A 23691-nucleotide genomic window follows, 5' to 3' on the forward strand; every position below is an offset into this window, starting at 1 on the left:
TTGCTATGAATTTGGGCTTCCCTGGTGGCTCAGAGGATAAAGCGTCTGCCTGCAATGCAGGAGACCCAGGTTCAACCCCTGGATTGGGAAGATCCCTTGGAGAAGGAAATGGGAACCCACTCCAATACTCTTGCCTGGAAAATCCCATGGACAGAAGAGCCTGGTGGGCTACAGTCCATGGGGTCGCAAAGAGTCAGACACGACTGAGCGATGTCAATTTCACTTTATGAATTAGGTCACCTCAGATAACCATGACAGCTCATACTGCCAAGAAAGCCAGGAGTAAAAAACTTAGATGTACACATTCCATTGCAAAGAAATTTCCTGTCTCAGTTGGCGACCAGTGGCACAGCTATCCTCTTTAACAAGTGGCAAAATAATGCCATGAGATAACAGACTACAAAAACTGCGTCCATGTGATGTCACTACCAGTTGGGTAGTACCCAACTTTGTGAGATGCCTCACAAAGCAAGGCATCTTTTCCTAATAAGGACCATATCTCTTCATGAGAAGAACAGCTAGTCCTTGAAGATTAATAAGATCATTCCCACAGCTGAGTGAAGAACAAACTGCAGTACCAAGGAGCATGCCAGGGATGAAATGGAAGGCAGTCAAACTGATTTTGTGAGCAGCTTTCTATTTTTAAAAATTGAGATATAATTCATATAACACAAACTGACCCTTATAAAGTATACAGTTCATTGATTTTTAGTATACTCACAAAGCTGGGGAGCATCACTGACATCTGATTCCAGAATATTTTCATCATCCCCAAAAGAATCCCTCTATATCCATTAGCAGTCACTCCCCATCACTCTAGCAACCACTAATCTACTTTCTGTCTCTATGGAGCCAGGTTGATTTTGTGGATAGAATTTTTAATACCCTTTCATATATTTTCCTGTGTTCTCCTGTCTTAACTTGGATCATAATATTGCCCTGATTTCTGATTCCATTTGTATATCTATCAATATACAGATATGTTGATCACGGTCCAGCAAGGAAATACACGCCACTCCAGCTATTTTAACAGACAGAATGAGAGAATTCAAATATTTTAAAAATTGGTAAAACAACTTTTAAAGGATCAAAATAGCAAAAAGGAACACAGAGGTCACAGAAAGTAACTGCAGGAAGCAGCTCCCATCCCCGGGCATGGAGGAGCCCAGGGAGGAGGGTGAAGTTATTGGAACCTGGTACCGGGAGGTGAGGGAGATGCTCAGCTAGCAGGGCTGCCTCAGAAGCTCAGAGAGGGGCCTCTTGATGTTGGTATATCTGAGAGACACATGAGGCTGATTCTGGAAAGGCCAGAAAAAGCTAGGGTCTGGGACTAACAACCACTGCCAGGGTAATGGTGTCAGCAACAGAAGGCAATACAAGGAAGAGCAAGCTGTTTTCTCCTCCAGCCTCCTTCTATTACCTATACTGCAAGCTTAAAAGGGAGCCAACTGGCCAAGGATAAATGTAATTTGCAGAGTCCCAGCCCCAACATCATAGAGTAGAAGGACTAATTGGAGCTAACAGAAGATAGCTTTTAAATAATTATCAAAATCTGTCCTATAACCACATCCTTATCTTAGATGTCCCAAGATAAGGAATACTTGCCATTACTGCAAATAGGCCCTGGTTCCCAATACGGTCTGAAACCACTGGGTAGGCAAAATAACCTCGCACCCATCCCCAGATCAACATTATGTATGCCATGTTTCCAAAACTGATTTCTCTCCGAAGTGTTATCCAATGTGCTTTGTCATTACAAATCTTATTCTGTCTTCACTGTAATGGTCTACCTAAGTGACAGGCTTGTGTGAAGGCAGCCCATGTGTTACTCAATCTTGGCTCCCTCTAGGACACGTGACTGGGGCACACTGATTGACAAACACGCTCTTCCAAGTTTCACCTCCTGTATCTTGACTGGGGCCACCCACGTAACCACCACATTCACACTTGGTCTCCCTTTATCCTCATCTCCCTTGTTTGGGTGATCTGCTTCTTCTATGCATATGAAAGTCCTGTGTTTATATGTTCAAAGAAAATTTTCTTTGGTAGTGTGAATTTCACCCGACTGAGAAGAGGACAGTGTCAGAACAGTTATATGCACACACCAATAGAAATGATTTTCATTGTCAAGAGCACAAAATGAAAAAAATTAATGGAGAAATGTCCCTACTCCTTTGTATGCTGTTAGTTTATAAGTGAGACCTGGTATGAAGTACATGGGCTTCCCTGGTAGCTCAGCTGGTAAAGAATCTGCCTGCAATGCAAGAGACCCTGGTTTGACTCCTGGGTCAGGAAGATCCCCTGGAGAAGGAAATGGCAACCCACCCCAGTATTCTTGGGCTTCCCTGGTAGCTCAGATGGTAAAGAATCTGCCTGCAAAGTGGGAGACCTGGGTTCAATCCCTGGGTTGGGAAGATCCCCTGGAGAAAGGAACAGCTACCCATTCCAGTATTCTCGCCTGAAGAATTCCATGGAAAGAGGAGCTTGGCAGGCTACAGTCCATGCGGTCACAAAGAGTCAGACACAACTGAGTGACTTTCACTTTCATAATCAGATTTCAGGATGAGCGAGAAGGCAATGACAAGCTGTTACCCCCTCATCCCCAGGCAGGAAACAGGAGACTTCTTTGGAAACTTTAATTGCTGGAAAAAGACCTATACGACATTTGAAGGAATCTCCCTCCTAAAATAACATGGAGCCCAGGAATAGAGCAGACTCTTTGCCAACCCAAGAAATACCACCCAAGGTATATTAGGGATGCAGAAATAATACTATAAGAACAGGTGAAATTTAAAAATGAGTGCCATTCCTAGCACCTAGGGTATGATCTTCAAATATCATTTTCCACCAGTAACACTGAAGGGCTAGATGGAAAATTGAGTTATCCCAGATCTGGGACAGGAAATGTACAAGATGAACCTAAGATTTCCAGTGGTTCCAGGAAGCAAGAAAGCTTTCAAAGACTACAAGACTCATATCAAAAACACAGAAGCCTGCCTGAAGAATTCCACTGGACAAAGATGATAAAATTTAAATAGAAAAAAGAATAATGACTTCCATGGACTGAATCCCTCAAATACATAATAATCCATCCATACATAATGATCTTTAAATAATTTAAACTACAATGAGTATTTTAGAAGTTACCAGTGAGCCAACTCATTATTTTGAAAACTGGTATATAAAAGGAAAACTGAAGCACTAAACTTGAATTTCCTATACATCGTTCCATAGTAACCAACCAATTAATGAAGGAAATTTCTTCTTTATAGAGGTATTTTATCCATAAATGCTAAAGTCAGAAAATCAACATTTTGCAATCTCTAGGCAACAATAATGGCTCTAGGCAATAATAATCAAAGATTGCTAAACTCCTCAGGAGAAAAGTTGGTGGGAAACTTTATAATGATGGATAAAGCTGACTGTATTTGAGCCCACTAATTAATCTTAAAATCACAAAAAGGGAAACAACAATAAAATGTGCCTCCTGATGTGAAGCAATAGGAAGTACACAGTGAACTATTCTGTCAGGAAAAGCAAAAGCAACTGAACCTGAACTGAATCAATCCTCCAGATAATTAAAATACATAGGAAATTCAAGGAATAGAGGACTAGGTCAACATGTTAAATCACACTACTGGGACTTCTCTGGTGTTTCAGTGGCTAAGACTTCATGCTTCCAATGCAAGGGGTCCAGGTTCAATCCCTGACCAGGGAACTAGATCCCACATGCCCCAACTGAGAGTTCGCATGGCGCAACTAAAGATCCTGTGAGCCACAACTCAGACCCAGTCCAGCCAAATAAAATAAATAAATGATATATATATATTTTTTGATTTTTAAAAATCATACTACTAGGATATAATAAGCAAAAGTCTAAAACATGGAAAATTCTATAGGACAAATGATCCCATTTCTTCAATAAATAAACAGCATTAAAAGAAAGAAGAAGGCAAAAAAAAAAAAAACTTCGAATAGACATTTCTCCAAAGAAATGTACAAATGGCCAAAAAACACACGAAAGATGCACAACATCAGCAATCATTAGGAAAAGGCAAACCAGAACCACAAGGAGACTTCACATCCATTCAGAGTATTATGAAAAATGTTTTAATTTTCAAAAATGAAAAATAAGAACTGTCAGCAAGCAAGTAGAGAAACTGGAACCCTTGTTGTACACTGCTAGTGGGAAGGTAAAACAGTATGGCCACCGTGAAAAATACTTGGTGATTTCTCAAAAGCTAAACATAGAATTACCATATGACCAGTAATTCCACTCTGAGTATATACCCAAAAGAATCGAAGGTAGGGACAGATAATTACACACTAGTGCTTAATTCATCATTAAAAGGTGGTAAGAGCCCAAATGTCCACTGACAGATGAATGGATAAACCAAATGTGGCGTATATATACCACAGGACATTTCAGATCTAAAAAGGAACTAAATTCTGATACATGCTACAATAGGATTAACCTTGAAAACATTATGCTAAGGGAAGTAACACAGATACAAAAGGGCAATATTGCATGATTTCACCTACATGAGATACCTAAAATAGACAAATCCATAAACATAGAAAGCAGAATAGAGATTACCAGGGATTGGGTGGAGAGAAGGAAAATGGGAAGTCATTGTTTCATAGGTACAGAGTTCCTGTGTAAGATGATTTAAAAAAATGTTCTGTAAATAGATGGTTACAAAACACTGAATTTTACTTAATGCCACTGAACTGTACATTAAAAATGGTTAAAATTATAAAGTTTGCAGTATGTATATTTTACTGCAATAAAAAATTACAAGCAAAGAAATGGGAGATGACAAAAAGAAATTTAAAAGATATATAAATCAAATGCAATCTGTGAATCTATTTGGTTCCTAATTCAAACACACCAACTCTAAAAACAGTTTCTACAAAAGCTAAATATATTCATAACCTATGACTATGACCCAGCAAACTCACTTAGAAGAATACACTCACCAAAACAGGTGCTTAGGTTCACAAAAACAAAACAAAAAGCAACCACCTACAAGAGTTCTCAGTGCATATAACCAAAAGCTGTGAACTATCCAAAGGCCCCAAACAGTAGAGTAGACACATAAAGTGTAATAAACTCAGACACTAGTCATATGTAATATGACACTGAAATCCTAGTCAGCAATCAATGAGATTGAAAGAACTAGTGTCTCATGCAACTACACAGATGACTCTCACAGCCCCTGAGCAAAATAAGCCAGACATAAGGAATGTATGCGCCTTGATTTCATTTGCGTGAAGTTTAAAACAAGTGAAACTAATGTACAGTGATAGAAGCCAAAATGTTGAGGACTTTGGGGTAGAGGGTGCTTGCTGCCTGGAATGGAGCAGAAGGGATCATTTGCAATGAAGAAATGTTCTATACCTTGTGGTGGAGAAGGGTACAAGGGTACGTCATATGTAAACATTCACTGAATAGTGCACTGAAGATTTGTGCACTTTGCTGTATACACATGATATCTCAATTAAAAAAAAAAAAAGATATGGGCCTAAAGTGAGAAGTTGAAGCTACAGCTTTTATGGGGACTTTTTTCCCCCATAAACAAACAAACAAAAAACCAAATGAGGCCTTGGATCCCTCACAAGGGTAGCAGATAGGAACTTGAGACCTACCCTTGCCCTCCCTGCCACACCATCAGGCAAATCAAGGGCCACGCTCTCCAGGACAGTCAGCAATCTCGGTTAAGGCTCTAGGAGAGACAGATACAGTCTCCCTTAGAAATTTACAACCACTAGCTCACCCTCACTCAAGTTTATGGCTTGAGATCACACTACCTCAAAGTTTTGAAAAAGAACTACTCAGAGACCTTGACCCATGACCGCTACAATCTGGGGATGCAGGGGCTGCTCCATGCCTAAGTAGTTCTGAAGCAAGAGGCTGGCTGGCTACCCTAAGCCCAAACAGCTCAGAAAGGTGTCCTGCGAAGAGGACACCACATTTCCATAGAAAGAGAGGGTAAGGGCACTTGTTTCCCATGGCCAGGTTATATCCCTTGAGATGGAACCATCCTTGCTTGTCTTGAAAAGGACATTAGCAAGGTGACCTAAACCAGTAAGGAGGTGGGAAGCACAAGGCAGGCAAGAAAAAAAAAAGGGCTCAGAGTTCAAGTTAAAAAGTAAGTGCTTCTGAGAAAGACTGTGTTATGTGCCAGGCCTCAAGAATGGCTAGACAGGATTCCTGTCTTTTGTGCTTTTGAGCCAATGGAGGACAAGTAGGTATTCAAGTCAGTTCAATTTAATGTGATGCTCAGAAGCTTAGGCAGGTGCCACTGCCATTGAAGGATTTAAGCTAGGGAGTTCCTACAACCGGAGGATGATGGATATGATGGGGCCGAACATGGGGGCAGAAAGACCAGTTAGATCACATCAAATGACACACTCATGAGCATTAAAAGCCTGATCTGGAGTTTAGGCTTTTTGAGTATGAGCTACTCATTCTCTTTGCTTGGCCCTTGTGATAAACCTTTGCTCAAAAGAGAAAAAAAGCATGGCCTAAGACAAGTGTGGTAGATATGGAAAAGAAGAGGCAATTCAAGAATAGTAAGAGACAAAATCTGGCTTAGCCCTAGAAGACTGACTGGCTTTGGGGATGGGAGCGAGAAAAGGACTCTGGATGACACCCAGGTGTTCAGATGACTTAAGGACAAAGTATGTGGTAGTTAAAACCATGAGAGTAGATGATATTGCCCTGGGAGCATGTACAGAGGAAGGGCAGTGAACACCAACAGGACCCCAGGGGACTCCAGCATGAGGTGGAGGACATTCTTAAGATAATGTCTAAGGTGTGACCATGAGCTTGAGCTGTTGACACCTTATAAGTCTTTGGAGCTGAGGATGTAAAAAAAAAAAAAAAAAAAAATCCAGAATATCTAAATGCCATGAACACAGATTTCTACTTTTAGAATGCAAATTCACATTTTAGTTTATGAGTTAGCATTTCTATGACTAAAGTATAACACATAAACACATACCTCATTGAGTGTCAACATATCTTCTACTTTGGTAGCACCGGTTTCAGGCAGGGAAATTAACAATGTTTTGGCTATCTCCTTTAGAACTGCATCAATATGCATTTCACACAAGTCATTGATCTACCAATGAGAAAACATATGTAGAAGAAACCTCCTTTTTCATCCAAAAAGCACTTGAGTTATAAACTAACCTGGAGGGCTATATCTGGAAACTTGCATCCTGAGCCAAGCATAATTTGGTAGGAATTTCAGGAGTAAATCTTTTCTTGATGTGGAATTAAACTTTACTGAGCTGCAACATGTGTCATAACCTCACATGCATGATCTCCTTCCAGTCTATGAATCAGTTTTACAGCCAGAGAAACCAAGGCTCAGAGAAGTCAAGAAACCCAGAGAGGAATACAGAGCTGGTGAAAGTCAAAATATCCTACCTAGGTTTATCTGATTTTCAAGCCTCTGGGTTTCGTCTGTTATACCATGCTGCCACCATAGACAGACTAGCACATCTAAAAGGTTATGCATGTTTTATGTAGAAAACATGTCAGAAATCAATAGATAGTCTCCAAGTGGGTAACTACCTCATCTAATTAACATCAGATACATTTAAGCCCTCCATTCCACCATCTTCCACAGTCTACAACTATACCATTTTCTAAACTACACTGTGGAGCTGAACAATCATTTAAACATATTACAAGCAAGGTAATTCAGGGACAAGAACAAGGCAATTCTAAATTAAGAGGCCCCAAATCAGTTCAAGAAGTACAAAGCTTTTTTTTTTTTTAATGTAATGATGTCCTTTTAGTTAAAAATCACTTAAATAGACTTAAATAGCTTTCATAGGTTAATCAAACTATTACGTATAGCCTGAGTATTAATGCATGTAGTTTTTAAAAATGTATCTCTCATACCTTCTTTAAGAGTTGGTTGAACATACCCAAAACTGAGTCAACTTCCTGAAAAAAGCTTTCTAGTGTTAAAGATGACCATGTCAATATTGTGAGCCCTTGTCTTAACACAGCTTCCACCTAGAAAAAGAAAAAAAAAATGGTTTCCCTTATTAAAAAGGAGCATCTGCATTCATAAAAAGGCTGCCTTTTATTACCTGGAAATATTATGGGTTGTATTTCCTTAATTCTATTTCCCCTCCATTATGCCTAGTAAAGGTGACTTTTTGTTTTTAATCATCTTTGGCTGTCCATGAAGCAATCGCAGATTCTTAGAAAGGGCTCATTATTTAGATTTATTTGTTTTTCAAAGGCAACAAAACCTAGACAAGAAATCATTCTGCAGGGAAAATAGAGCTATAAAGTTGAACTAGAAAGAGGGCCTTGCCAAGAATAGATGTTCTAGAATCCATAATCTATAGAACTGGAATCTAATTTTAAACGACAGGGAAATCAATATAAACCATCAACATCACCAACCTTTTTCATTTTAGGGGTCATCAGATTGACAAACACAGGAGGCACTTCCTGACATAAATCATCATAATGTTGCAGGAGACCCTGTTAAAAGTCAAAATGGCATGTTTTACTTTGATTTATTTTAAAGCAACAGTCACATTTTGATTCATACCTAGAAGGTTTCATTTTACCCATTTCCTCATAGCCCTGAAAAATGGAGGCTGATTATTTGTACTAATTTGCTGTACTTTCCTTTCACCTGTAAATTAACTGAGCATCCCCTTTAAACAGTAAGTCATGGGAGCTTCCTAGATTTACATTTCTAATAACTATTATTTAATTGTCTTTTTAAATGCATGCAATTTTAAATGGTTCAGACAATTATCTTTTCCTTAAGTCTGTCATTACACATTTTCACCCCTTCTGCTGCCTGTTTTCTGATATATTGCAGCTTACTTATTCCTGAAGCCACATTTGTTTTCTTGAATCAAAATAAAGGTCTACACAAAGCTTAAATACTTTTAGATGTTTTTTAGAGAAAGAACCATGATGATCAACTTTTGATTGTTTTGTAACTTACTGCACTGTGTGATGGAAGATGTGGTTTCAGGCTAATTCTTCCCCAAATTAATAATTTTAAACTGTTTCAATGTTTACTTAATAGTTTCAAAGTGATTAATTCCCTTCTTCCTTTCTCTTACTTGTAGTTGAACTTTTATGTACACTTTACATTTGGCAAAGGACTCTGACTTTCCTAGTATCATTCAATACTAACTAAAATCCTGCAAGATTCAGTGCATGTGACATTAACCTCAATTTATAACAGTATTTTGACACTCAGTCCTGTAAAGTCATAACTAACCAGTATGAAAACCTAGGGCTTTTGATGATGAAGCCAAAGTTTCTACAATGCCTGAGGGGGCATTCTGAGGGTGTGTGTGTGTGTGTTTTGGTAAAAGCTACAATTATGAAACCCTAGAGCAAAGCACATGCATAAATCTTTGTGACCTTGGATTAGGCAAAGATTTCTTAGAAATGACACTAAAATTACATGGGACAAAAGATAAAATACATACGTTGGATTTCATCAAAATTTTAAAAAGTTTGTGCTCCAAAGGATAGTATCAAGAAAACAAAAAGACAACTCACAGAATAGGAGAAAACAGACATTCTGCCAAAGACCTACAAATCACCAACATGCACACGAAAACAACCTCAACATCAACAGCCATGAAGATATGCAAGTCAAAACCATATGGAAATACTACTTCACATCCAAATGATGTTCAAATGAAGAAGACAGTAACAAATGTTGGCAAGGATGTGGAAAAATGGAACCATCATACACTGTTTGTGAGAACATAAAATAAAGCAGCCTTTTTGGAAAACAAAACATGTCAGTTACTCAAAAGGTTAAACATAGAGTTATGAAGTTACTAAAACCCAGCAATTTCACTCCTAGGTTATATTCCTAAGAGGATGAAAACATATCTACACAAAAACTTGTATACACATATTCACAGCAGCATCACTCATGATGCAAAAATATAGAAACAACCCAAATGTCTATCAACTGGCGACTGGATGCCTAAAATGTGGTATAACCACACAATAGAATATTATTTAGCCGTTGGCTTCCCTCATAGCTCAGTTGGTAAAAAATCCACCTACAATGCAGGAGACCCCAGTTCAATTCCTGGTTTGGGAAGATCCCCTGGAGAATGGAAAAGCTACCCACTCCAGTATTCTGGCCTGGAGAATTCCATTGACTGTACAGTCCATGCGGTTGCAAAGAGTCGGACATGACTGAGTAACTTTCTCACTCACACACTCAAAAATGAGTACTGATCCATAGGACAATATGAATGAACTCTGAAAATATTGTGTTAGGTTAAAAAAGTGAACCACAAACCATCATATATTAAATGATTCCATTTGTATAAATGCCCAGGGTAGGCAAATCCATAGAGACACTAAGTGATTGCCAGGGGAAGATGTGGCGAGAGTTGAGGGGAAAATGGGGACTGACTGCTAACAGATATGGAGTTTCTTTTGGGAATGATGAAAATATTCTAAAATTGATAATGATGATGGTTGTGTAACTTTGTGAATATACTAAAACCATTAAACTGTACGCTTAAAATGGATAAATTGTGTGGTATGTGAATTATATCTCAATAAGCCTGTTTTTCTAAACTGGTTTGGAGAATATCTATTCTAATACTCTGATCTTTTTGGTTGTTGCTCCATTTTACTCCATAATACTGAGATTCATTTTCCATTCATGTCATTTTACAGTCATTAATTCATATCTTACTAGTATCCTTAATTGAACATATTATAAAATATAATGCACTTAATCTATAAAATTATAATATTAATAGTGTTTTAAACTTGCTATTCATCATTGTCATTATCCAGAAATCTACATCTGACTTCTGATAATCACATTTTGCTTTCTGATAATCCTTTCACTTTTTTCCTTTCTGTTTGCATGTCAGTATTTTAATGCCTCGAGAATCACAACAGAACAGAATACAGTCCAGAAATAAACCCGTGCATATACAGTCGATTCACTTACGAAGAACCAAGAACACACTAAGAAGTCAAAAGAATTCAATGGTGAGAGGACAGTCTCTTCGGTAAACAATATTGGGAAAACTGGGCAGTCACATGAAAAAGAATAAAACTGGACCACCATCTTATACCGCACCCAAAAATTAACTCAAAATGGATTAAACCATTAAATTTAAGACCTGAAGCCATAAAACTCCTAGAAGTAAACATAGTGGGTAATGAGATACCACCTCACATCTATTGATAAAAGATAAATAACTGGTGAGGATGTGGAGAGTAAGGAACCTTCAGACACTGTTGGTAAAAGCTAAATTGTGCAAATACTATCAAAAACAGTTTCCTTACAAAACTAAAGTAGAACTACCATCAGTTCAGTTCAGTCGCTCAGTCGTGTCTGACTCTTTGGTACCCCATGGACTGCAGCACGCCAGGCCTCCCTGTCCATCACCAACTCCTGAGTTTACTCAAACTCATGTCCATTGAGTCAGTGATGCCTACCACAAGACCTAGCAATTCCACTTTGGGATTTTTATCCAAAGAATATGAAAACACTAATTTGAAAATATATATGCACTCCAATGTTCATTGCAACATTATTCACAACAGCCAAAACATGGAAACAACTTTCCATCAATGGGTGAATGGATAAAGAGGTGGCATATATACAATGGAATACTATTCAACCATGAGAGAGAAGGACATCTTGCCATTTGTGACAACATGGATGGACCTCAAGGGCACTGCACTAAGTGAAATAAGTCAGACAGGAGAAGATAAATACTGTATAATATCACTTAGATGTGTTATCTAAGACATGCAAACTCATAAAAAGAGTAGCAAAGTAGATGTCAGGCGTAGGGGAAACAGGAAGCTATTGCTAACAGGGCGCAAACCTTCAGCTCTAAGATTGATAAGGTCTGAGGACCTGAAGTACAACACAGTGACGGTAGTTGATAACACGTCATACAATCAAACTACCGCACAACTGCACTCATCTCACAGGCTAGCAAAGTAATGCTTGAAATTCTCCAAGCCAGGCTTCAACAGTACATGAAGCATGAACTTTCAGATGCTCAAGCTGGATTTAGAAAAGGCAGAGGAACCAGAGATCAAATTGCCAACATCCGTTGGATCGTAGAAAAAGAAAGAGGATTCCAGGAAAACATCTACTTCTACTTTACTGATTATGCCAAAGCCTTTGACTGTGTAGATCACAACAAACTGTGGAAAATTCTTCAAGAGATGGGAATACCAGACCACCACACCTGTCTCCTGAGAAATCTGCATTCAAGTCAAGAAACAACAGTTAGAACCAGACCCGGAACAACAGACTGGTTCCAAATTTGGAAAGTGAGTACATCAAGGCTGTGTATTGTCACCCTACTTATTTAACTTCTATGCAAAATACATCTTAAGAAATCCCGGGCTGGATGAAGCACAAGCTGGAATCAAGATTGCCAGGAGAAATATCAATAACCTCATACACACAGATGACACCACCCTTATGGCAGAAAGCTAAGAGGAATTAAAGAGCCTCTTAATGAAAGTGAAAGAGGAGAGTGAAAAAGTTGGCTTAAAACTCAACATTCAAAAAACTAAGATCATGGCATCTGGTACCATCACTTCATGGCAAATAGATGGGGAGGCAATGGAAACAGTGAGAGACTTTATTTTCTTTGGCTCCAAAATCACTAAAGATGGTGACTGCAGTCATGAAATTAAAAGATGCTTGCTCTTTGAAAGAAAAGCTATGACCAACCTAGACAGCATATTAAAAAGCAGAGATGTTACCTTGCCAACAAGGATCCATCTAGTCAAAGATATGGTTTTTCCATTAGTCATGTATGGATGTAAGAGTTGGACTATAAAAAAAAAAAAAAAAACGGAGTGCCAAAAAATTGATGCTTTTGAACTGTGGTGATGGAGAAGACTCTTGAGAGTCCCTTGGACTGCAAGGAGATCCAACCAGTCCATCCTAAAGGAAATCAGTCCTGAATATTCATTGGAAGGACTGATGCTGAAGCTGAAACTCCAATACTTTGGCCACCTGATGTGAAGAACTGTCTCATTTGAAAAGACCCTGATGATGGGAAAGATTGAAGGCAGGAGGAGACAGGGATGACAGAGGATGAGATGGTTGGATGGCATCGCCAACCCAATGGACATGAGTTTGAGCAGGCTCCAGGAGTTGGTGATGGACAGGGGGCCTGGTATGCTGCAGTCCATGGGGACACAAAGAGTCAGACATGACTGAGCAACTAAACTGAAGAGAATAGAATTTAAATGTTTTCACCAATGTGTGTGTTTATATATGTTTATATAATTATATATATAATTATATATATATATATATATATATAATGATGGATACGTTAGTTAACTGACTAAATGGAAGGAATCCTTTCATAATATGGGCTTCTGGCTTCCTAGTGGCTCAGACGGTAAAGAATCTGCCTGTAAGTCGGGATACCTAGGTCGATCCCTGGGTCAGGAAGATCCCTGGAGAAGGGAATGGCAATCCACTCCTGCATTCTTGCCTGGACAGAGGAACCTGGCAAGCTACAGTCCATGGAGTCACAAAGAGCTGGACACAACTGAGTGACTAATACATTCTACAACATATTTTCATAACACATATATATATCAAATCATCATGACCTACACTTTATCTAACAATTTTATTTGTCATCTGTCCCCCGATAAAGCTGAAAAAATTTAAAAAGAATCAACATAATAACAAATTTCTCCTCAATGCAGCATCAGCACAACTGCAAAGGTGTCTTTTTCTTTCTAAAAAAAAATTATATATATATATATATTTAAAAACCTCTTGCAAATTAGAAAGTAGGGAAATTCTCTTGTGGTCCAGTGGTTAAGAATCCACCTTGCAATGCAGGAGATGCAGGTTCAATCCCTGGCTTGGGAACTAGGATCCCACATGCCATGGAGCATCTAGGCCCAAGTGCCAAAACCACTGAGCCCTCAAGCTACAACTTGAGTGTCCATGTACCACAGCAAAAGATCCCATGTACCCCAACTAAGACCCAACGCATCCTAATAAATAAATATTTTTTAAAAAGAAAAGAAAATAGAATCTATCTTACCTGTAGGTACAATTTATCTCCTTTCAATTTACTTTCCAATTTTAGCAATCTCTTTGCCTGTTCTGGTACGTCAAGCTTCATTTTTATCATGCACTTAGTTTCCCGAACAACTTCCAAAATTTTGGGGTCAAAATTAACCAGCAACTTTCCTGTTTCTGGATGTCGCACAAAAAGTGTGGCTTGCAAAGCTACAAATAAACAATTGCTGACATGACTTACTCTGTTTTCAGTCCTGTTTATATGACTGTCTTCCGCACTGAACCACTGACTTCTTAAGGACAGAATGGTAGTTTTGGCTGTCAAGTGCTAAGGCACAGTATCTGACACATTGTCAGTGCTCAAAACTTAGATAAATGAATGCAGAGTGTCTGTAAACCATAAAATTAGATCCAGAGACATAAATATGAACCAAGAATGCTTAGCCTTTGTGCCATGAACTGTAACACAGTACTTTTCTGAGTGGGTCTAAGAGGGCTGTGATGCAGTGTTAGTTTATTTTTACAGATTGTGATTTAACCTCTGGGAGAGAGAATTGAAAGATGTGCCCAACTACAAAATATGACACACCTCATAGAGTTCAAACTCTTTTCTATACCTAATACTAAATTGGCTTCTCAAATTTAAGAAGGTTTATCTGACTTAAATCGATAACTAGGTTCAGTATCAGTAAGAAATATTTATTAAACACCATTGAGTTGTGAACTCCTAGAATGCAGAGGAAGAATTTTTTTTTAGCCTACATCCAAATTACTACATGAACATCAGTCATATAATAGGTACTCTCAGATATGCTTTTTATTAAGAAGTTAAATACATAATCCCAAACTGTTCATGTTGAATAGCCTTCAACCATTTGTTATCCTAACATGAATTGCTTTTAGAGGCATCATAATAACGCAGTTGTAAACTAGTATGTGCTAGCTTCAGTTGCATCTTATACAAGCACTGCTAATGTGAGAATTTCACACATTTTATCTTCCAAGCCTCAAATTACTTCAGAGAATATGGGTGCATCAAATTTCTAGTAAAACAAAATAGACTGTATATCCCTTTGAAGTTAGTTGACTTCTACTCAACAGAATGAGTTTTGATGTGATTATTAACAATGATGGTTTTATGAGGATTTCAACTAAAAACCAGTTCATTTGGAATCTTTTAAAACTTCGGCTGGAAATCATTTATCTTCCCAAGTAAATGCCAAGATAATCTTAGGACATTCATGTAATGAAATCTATCTTCCTTAAGGCAAAGCTGAGCTTTTTTTGAAAGGACAAAGTGGTCAGCGAGACCACTAAGAATAATGATAGCCAGGAAGGCAACTCTGGGACTAAGTGAACCTTCTATGTGAATCATCACTGGAGAAACTTTACAGAGCAAATGAGGAGACCAATACTAGGTCTCCAATTATAATCCCAAGTTCCTAAACAGTTAAATATAGTTACATCAACATAACAAGAGGTCTTTCAGAGTAATTCACTTTCACGAGCCTGTGTTCACATGAAAGGCAAGTCTGGGGGCTTCCATGGTAGTCCAGTGGCTAAGTCTCCATGCTCCCAATGCAGGGGTTCTCTCCCTGGTAGGGGACCAGATCCCACATGCTGCAACTAAGACCTGGCCCAGCCAAATAAATAATTTTTTTTTTTTTTAAAGAAAGGCAAATTTGAATCCTGGCCCTGCCACTTCCCAGCTCTGTGATCTCAGGAAAATCACTTAACTTCTCAGCACCTCAGTTTCTTCATCTGTAAAATGACAATAAGAATAATAGCTCAGAGAACTGCCATGAGAATTAATGGGGGTTGAATATATAAGGTGTGTTTTGTTAGCTATGACTGCTATTTAAAGGACACAAAGATGAAACAGACACGGAGAGTGTTGCTAGAATGTATAGGGGAGATAAGACAGATCTATAAAGCCACAAATGTCATGATAAAGTGTGTGGAGGCCTCTGGAGGAAGAAGACATTATTATCTGCCAGGAAGAATAAGGAACGGCTTTATGGACCAGGGGACTGTTGAACTTGTTAGTGTGCAGATAAAAGGAAAAGCTGACAGAACAAAAAAAAAAATAGAGAAGTGCATCGTATTGTATAAGCAAAACAATACATGCTCCATATTTCGATTGCTAAAAATTCTCTTTGATCTTTTCCATAATGTAAATTTTAACCTTCTTTTAAAGTTTGAGACCATTGCTCCATTAGCAGGCTTTCATTAGGATCCATAGGATCTTATCATATGCATTACCCAGAAACAGATGGGCCGATAGAAGTGGTATATTAAAGGCTTAATGAGGTGCCAGTTCAGAAGATACTCCAGAGGGTTGAAATCTTATTCTTCAGGATGCAGTCATGCAGCGAATCAATGACCTATATATAGTGCTGTGAGTTTGGAACCAAGAGGCAGAACTAGGAGTGGCCCCTCTCACTATCACTCCCAGGGACCCAAACTGTGAATCTGTGCTTCCTACCCCTGCAGTTCTGTGCTCTCCTGAAGTGGAGATCCCTGGCACGAGAGGGAGACACCTTCCCACCACGGGACAGAGTCAGGGTTCCGCCAGGGTTATGGATAAGAGATTAAGGTTGATATGGGACAAAGTAGGAACCTGAACTGACCAGCTGGGCCCACACAACGACAACAACATCCCAGATGATGGGAGCATGGATGGACGGTGGCTTAAAACCATCCATCTCCTACATCACTTAACTGCCCAATACCCTGGCACCTCTCAGAGGTACTTAGACACAACCCTAACATTCATTATTTACTGGAGATCAAAATTTAAGTTAAATTCAGTTATAGAAAGAAAGGGAAGGGAGAGGAAGAGAGGAGGGGAAAATAGAAGGGAGAGAAGAAGCAAGGAAGCAAGGGAGGGAGGGAGGAAGGAAGGAACAATGGAAGGAAGGATGGGTGGAACGAAGGACAGACGGAAGGAAGGAACGACTGAAGGAAGGACGGAATGAGGACAAGCAAGCTGCGATTCTTTCTCTTGACTGGGACTGAGATTTGAATCTACAGCATGATAAAACTGATTAAAAACAAAAAATCTTCTCAAACCTATGGAGAAATAAAGAGCTTTGATATTGACTTTTAAATACTGTTTTTCAGGGGAAACTCATAATCTGCATATACCAATTTTAAGGTCATGACAATTTCTGCTTATAAAATCAGAATATTACTAACTGTAAAGAAATAAATAATTGTATCAGTCCCAAATCTAAATTTAACCATCATACAGTTATATTTAAAAAGACATAAAAATTCTCCAGAACCACAAACTCATTCAAAGCCACCTAATACTCCCTCCTCTGCAGGGTCACTGCAGTCTTACACACACCGTATTGTAACTGGGAGATCTCTCTGATCCAGGCTGTGTGATAGACCACCTCGAATTCCACCAGAACATAGGAAATTTTATTATACTGACGGATGACAGCTTTGCCTTCTGCACTTGACAAAATTTCCGAGTTTTTCTGTTTTTTTAAGGGAAGAAAAATGATTTATTTTAAAAAGTCTGCTGTCTGCTTTCTATTCAAACTGTAAAGCTGTTTATATTTCAAATAACAATGCTACTCATTTAGATTTTGCCTCAGAAAAAGATCAGAAACGAGGAAGGTCAGACAAGCTAGAGAAGGAAGCAGAGAAACATTAACAGTAAAAAGCAGAAACTGAGAAAGAAAATAGGATTTATAAAGCAAAGTATCTAGTCTTACAGCTGGCCGTAGGCACTAGGGCCTCCACCCCCAATTCTCTGTTTCATCCCCACTTTTCTGGCAAGATACAATGAACTAATTTTCCTAGAACTGTGAGTATCAGGGCAAATTCTTAAATTACAGCATCAAAAAAAAAAAAAAAGGAAATGTAGATTCCCTCCCTCCCTCCTTCCTTCCCTTCTTCCCTCTCTCTCTCTCCCCCTCCCTCCTTCCCCACCAATTTTTTTAAAAAGAAGTAAATATATATCAAAGAACAAAAACAAGATTTTTTATGTAAAAATTGAACATTCTCTTTTTGTTGTTTTCATTCACACGTATCAAAAACAGGGCAATCTCTGCTCTGTCACTATAAAGTCAATAAACAACTGAGTACCTATCCTGGCCTCTTGTCTAAGGCCAGCATTTTGTTTTATTTATTTATTTATTTTAATATTTGCAACCCCATGGACTGCAGCGCAGCAGGCTTCCCTGTCCATCACCAACTTCCAGAGCCTACTGCCAGAGCCTACTGCTTTTTCAATATTTTTTTTAATATTGAGGACAGTAAAACAAATTATATCAGCCAAACAAAAACAACAAAAACTTAATATTTAATAATGCTCAAATAATAAAATCACTTGCAAGACTATTATATTTTGTTCTCTACTTAGGCACAAGACACAACACCAGGTAAACCAACTTTGCTTTGCTACACCATCTCTTTATTTTTATTTTATTTTATTTTAAATTTTATTTTATTTTTGAACTTTACAATATTGTATTAGTTTTGCCAAATATCGAAATGAATCCGCCACAGGTATACATGCGTTCCCCATCCTGAACCCTCCTCCCTCCTCCCTCCCCATACCCTCCCTCTGGGTCGTCCCAGTGCACCAGCCCCAAGCATCCAGTATCGTACATCGAACCTGGACTGGCGACACCATCTCTTTAAAACACAAAGCAAGAAAAGGAAAACCAAAACACACAAACAAAACGAGATGACAAACTGGCAGTTTCAGAATCCCAACAAGGCTTAAGACTACCCTGGTGTTTTTCAGAAATCTAATCATCTTAAGAACACAGAGGATGAACGTACTCTATTACACCTGCTCTTGGCCTCAGTCCTCCACAGAGGAATATATTCTGAGCACTTCCTCACCTCCACTGAAGGCAAGAGGAGAAGGGGACAATAGAGGATGAGATGGTTAGATGGCATCACCGACGGACATGAGTTTGAGTAGGCTCTGGAAGTTGGTAATGGACAGGGAAGCCTGCCACGCTGCAGTCCATGGGGTCGCAAAGAGTCGGACAGGACTGAGCGTCTGAACTGAACTGAACTGAATGTGTATCAGTGACCTATCCATCCACACACAGACTTAAGTTTCAGTACCAAGCCTGTGCTCTATCATTTTCAAAACAATTATTTTACAAAAGCCTTTATAAAGTGTCCTGTATGATTAAAGGTCATACATTTCTAAGATTAACCTTCTGACAGATTAGCTGTAATTAATCAGGCTTATCTACCAAACATGAAAGGAATTGGCTTATTCTCTCTCAAGCGTATTTGCAAGCTAAATTTACTTTGGTAAAAGAATTAGCTCTAGTTACTCTACTGGAAACAAATGCTCTAGTATAAAATATATTTCTTGTATTAAAAATCACCACAAGGGACTTCCCCAGCAGTCAAGTGGTTAAGACTCCATGCTTCCAATGCAGGGAGCACCAGTTCAATCCCTAGTAGGGGAATTAAGATCCCACATGCTTCAGGGCATGCCAAAAAAAGAAAAACTAAACCCACCATGATCCACAAACTGTAAATTTTAACTATTGGCTTACGAAGAAATAGTTGATGGGCTCACTTATCCGGCGATACAGCTGCCTCACCCAGAGGATCTTTCCTGCTATAGGGGGCATGTTGCGAGCAAGAGGGGGGTCATCTTTTTGAGAATGATAAAGCTGTAATTAAAGGTCTGGCATTAATGTTCGAAATTCAATACAGAGGAAAAGGTAAAACATATACAGCTATATTTTTATTGATGTATTACAATTATTGACATGTTTTATAAATAAGAGGTTGTCAAAAAGTATGTACTCTAGCCCTATCAACCCAAGGCTCAAAAACTATGATGATTACAACACATGACACTTGATTCTCTTTTAACCCTTACTTCCCATTACATGTATACATTTTTTCTGCCTTTTATCCCTAATCCTAAAGATATACTCAAAAGTGGGAACACATAGCTATATTATATCTGTCATAATATTCTCCAGAGACCATATTTTTTTTACAGGTTATACACATATATTTTAATTTTACAGAGTGACAGAAGAAGAGGGATAAGAATCCAAGAACTAACTACCTTTTACTTTTACTTCTCTGTTCCTTGGCCCCATTAATTGTATTGCTAATTTCACATTTCCAAGTAAATTCCTATTCCAATGCTGTGTTATCTAATTCAGGATCACAAACTATGATAAAAGCCTTCCCAATTTTTTTTTCCCCTATTTTTAACATTTAGATATTTTTCTAAATTTTTACAATGTTGTGTTGGCTTCTGCCATAAAAATGATATTGATGAACCTGTTTGCAGGGAAGGAATGGAGACACGGATGAAGATGACTTGCGGTCCCAGTGAGAGAGGAGAGAGAGCGGGATGACTGGAGAAAGTAGCATCAACGTAAACACACTATTGGCTGGTGAGAAGTTGCTGTGCAGCACAGAGAGAGCCCAGTCTGGTGCTCTGTGATGACCTGACGGGATGGGACGAGGGGAGGGGAAGGAGGCTAGAGAAGGAGGGGATGTATGTATAATTACGGCTGATTCGCACTCCTTTATGGCAGAAACCTGAGCCCATATTTTGATGTACAAAAACATTAATGTAAATGGGCTTCCCCACACATACATGAACCCTGTCATAAGAAGATAATTCTTAAGAGGAGAGAGGTATAATCTGGCTTTCTAGGGACACATGCTGTCAGGACCTTCCCCCTGGAGAGGAGCATCAAAGATACTCAGCAGTGACAGGATCGGTCTGAAAAGCTTGGCACAAGATAATGACGGCAAATACTTGCCGCGTATTTTTCTTCTTGTACGAAAAGTGCTGTTCTATTTATAAACATGATACTTGCCTTTTTGGTAGCTTCAAGTTCAGCCACATAATACTGAAGAATACGCTCAATGGTGTGGTTTATTTCTAACTGCAGACAGGGAATGTTCAGTTTCTGGAATCTAAAAGCAAGTGAAGGTGAATAATTAAAAGGCGAATGAGAAACATACTTAAGAGCTGCTGCAGTCCTAAAAATCCATTCACTCATTTGACAAATATTCCCACCAGGCCTCATGCATTGCCCTAGGACACAGTGATGTACAAGACAGGTGTGGCTTCAGCCTTCATGGAGCCAACGGTCATTGAAAAGGTAGAGATTGGTCATAAGTGACATAAATAGTTGTTCCAATTACAAGAGTGCAGAAATTGCATGTAACAGAGGAAACCCTGCCAAGCCTGGGGAGTCGAGAAAGACTTCCTGAAGAAAATGACATCTGAACTGAGATTGAAAAGTTGAGCTTTTCAAAGCTGGCTTAGCAAAGACGGAAAGCAGTCGACTGACTGTCCCTCTGCCAGTATTACTGCTCACGTCATCCCCAGTCACAATAATAAACATTTTGTCAGCCAAACACCACAACGCTTAGAGACTAAGGATGCACAGGGAGAACTAGAACCATAACATTCTGATAATAAAATGAGTAAAAAGAGACAGAGAAACTGCCAAGACAGTGGTACTGCCATCTGTACGGTACTCTGTATAGTATAGTCTGTACAGTACTGTATAGTACTCTCACTCATCAAAACCATTTTATATCTGTTTTGACTCTTACAATCATCTCATGAGCTAAAGTTTTACAGGTATGATTCATCATTAGAAAGACATGGAACTACAGCAAAGTCAGACCCAAGCCCAGATCCACTGGCTCTCAGGGGAGAGTTCCCAGAGGGTCCCTGACATGGGTAGTGAGCCCTCTCTGAGCTGGAAGAAAACGGCTTCTGGTCCAGCCCGCTCCTCTAATCCAGGCTCCCCTGTCCTGCAGGGGAGCACTGCTGTCAGAATAGAGGAAGCTGCAGGAGTGCTCAGGAAGGAAAACAGAAACTTTGGAGGCCTGCTGTGCGTACGGGCATGTGTGCTAAGTTGCTTCAGTCATGTCTGACTCTCTGTGACCCCATGGACTGTAGCCCCCCAGGCTCCTCTGTCCATGGGATTCTCCAGGCAAGACTACTAGAGTGGGCTGCCATTTTCTTCTCCAGGAGCTCGTCTCAACCTGGGGATCAAACCTGGGTCTCCTCCATTGCAGGCAGATTTTTTACCATCTGAGCTATCAGGGAAGCCAGAGACCTATTACTCTTAGATAATTTCACTTTCAGAATTCCTTTCAGTATGTAGAATCAAACATTATTTGTTCCCTTTCCAATAACACTTATGAAATTAACTTTAAGATATTACATAGCTGAGGGAAAATATGACATCATTTCCTATATAAAGGCTTTTCTCAATAAAATTCAATGAAAAACATCATCCCATGTTTCAAATTTTCACCAGTCTATTTATGGTAATTGAAAGATTACTGTTTGAGTGAAGTAAGTCAGAAAGAAAAACACCAATACAGTATATTAATGCATATATATGGAATTTAGAAAGATGGTAACAATGACCCTGTATGTGAGACAGCAAAAGAGACACAGATATAAAGAACAGACTTTGGGACTCTGTGGGAGAAAGCAAGGGTGGGATGATTTGAGAGAATAGCATTGAAACATGTATATTAATTACCACATGTGAAATAGATCACTAGTCCAAGTTCTATGCATGAAACAGGGCACTCAAAGCTGGTGCACTGGAACCAATCCAGAGGGATGGGATGGGGAGGGAGGTGGGAAGGGGGTTCGGGATAGGGGACACATGTATACCCATTGCTGATTCATGTCGATGTATGGCTAAAACCACCACAATATTGTGAAGTAATTAGCCTCCAATTAAAATAAATAAATTTCAAGAATAAAATCATAAAAAAGATTACTGTTTATAAGTTTCAAAGTTTACATAGAGATTTCCAAATTTTTTTTTGAAATGGTTATTTTCAGGTATAAGTTATCCCACTTAGAAATTACACTGCTTATCGTGCATCAAACCTGGACTGGCAACTCGTGTGCACTGGGACGACCCCGAGGGATGGTAGGGGGAGGGAGGTGGGAGGAGGGTTCAGGATGGGGAACACGTGTATACCCTGTGGTGGATTCATGTTGATATATGGCAAAACCAATACAATATTGTAAAGTTTAAAAATAAAATAAAATTTTAAAAAAGCAAACAAAAAAATAAATAAATAAATAAATAAAAAAGGAATTACACTGCTTAATGCATTATAAATACCTTTGAAGCAGTTGAAGAGCCTGCTGAGAAGATAGAATTTTTCCAAAACTACTGTTCATAAATGCCTGTATCTGTACCTGAAATGCAATATTAATGTTTGAATGATTTTTTTTTTATTAAAGAGAAGATTGGTTTTGTTTAACAACAATGAATGATTCTCCTACAGAATCAAAAGAGCCTTAAACACATCTACCATCTAAGCGTCTAGCGCTGCACTGTCCAGTATGGTAGCCACTGGCCACACGTTTCCCCTGAGCACTTGAAAGTCAGTACTTGGAAGTGAGATGTGCTGTAAATAGAAAATAAAATACACACAAAACTTCAAAGACTTAGTATGAAAAAGGGAGTATAAAATATGTCATACTGGGTTTTGTTAGTGACGTGTTAAAATGATAATATTTTTACTACGTGGGGTTGAATAAAGTATATCATTAAAATTAACGGCACCTGTTTCTTCTTACTTGTATGCATGTGGCTACTAAAAA

General features: G+C 38.8%; 1 protein-coding gene across 2 annotated transcripts in view; it reads right to left on the bottom strand.

Moving 5' to 3' along the window:
• Window positions 1-23691, bottom strand: part of DNAH8 (dynein axonemal heavy chain 8) — a 319103-nt gene that overhangs the window by 250511 nt on the left and 44901 nt on the right. For both annotated transcript variants that reach the window (XM_070361456.1, XM_070361457.1), the window contains exons 13-20: window positions 23207-23283; window positions 20912-21011; window positions 19616-19735; window positions 17425-17560; window positions 14095-14282; window positions 8435-8515; window positions 7919-8035; window positions 7008-7127 (exon numbers count right to left, since the gene is read on the bottom strand). In XM_070361456.1, coding sequence (XP_070217557.1) covers window positions 7008-7127; window positions 7919-8035; window positions 8435-8515; window positions 14095-14282; window positions 17425-17560; window positions 19616-19735; window positions 20912-21011; window positions 23207-23283 — 939 coding nt within the window. The remainder of the gene's footprint in view (window positions 1-7007; window positions 7128-7918; window positions 8036-8434; window positions 8516-14094; window positions 14283-17424; window positions 17561-19615; window positions 19736-20911; window positions 21012-23206; window positions 23284-23691) is intronic.

This window comes from Bos mutus, chromosome 23, assembly GCF_027580195.1.
Source record: "Bos mutus isolate GX-2022 chromosome 23, NWIPB_WYAK_1.1, whole genome shotgun sequence".
NCBI classification, from domain to species: domain Eukaryota; kingdom Metazoa; phylum Chordata; class Mammalia; order Artiodactyla; family Bovidae; genus Bos; species Bos mutus.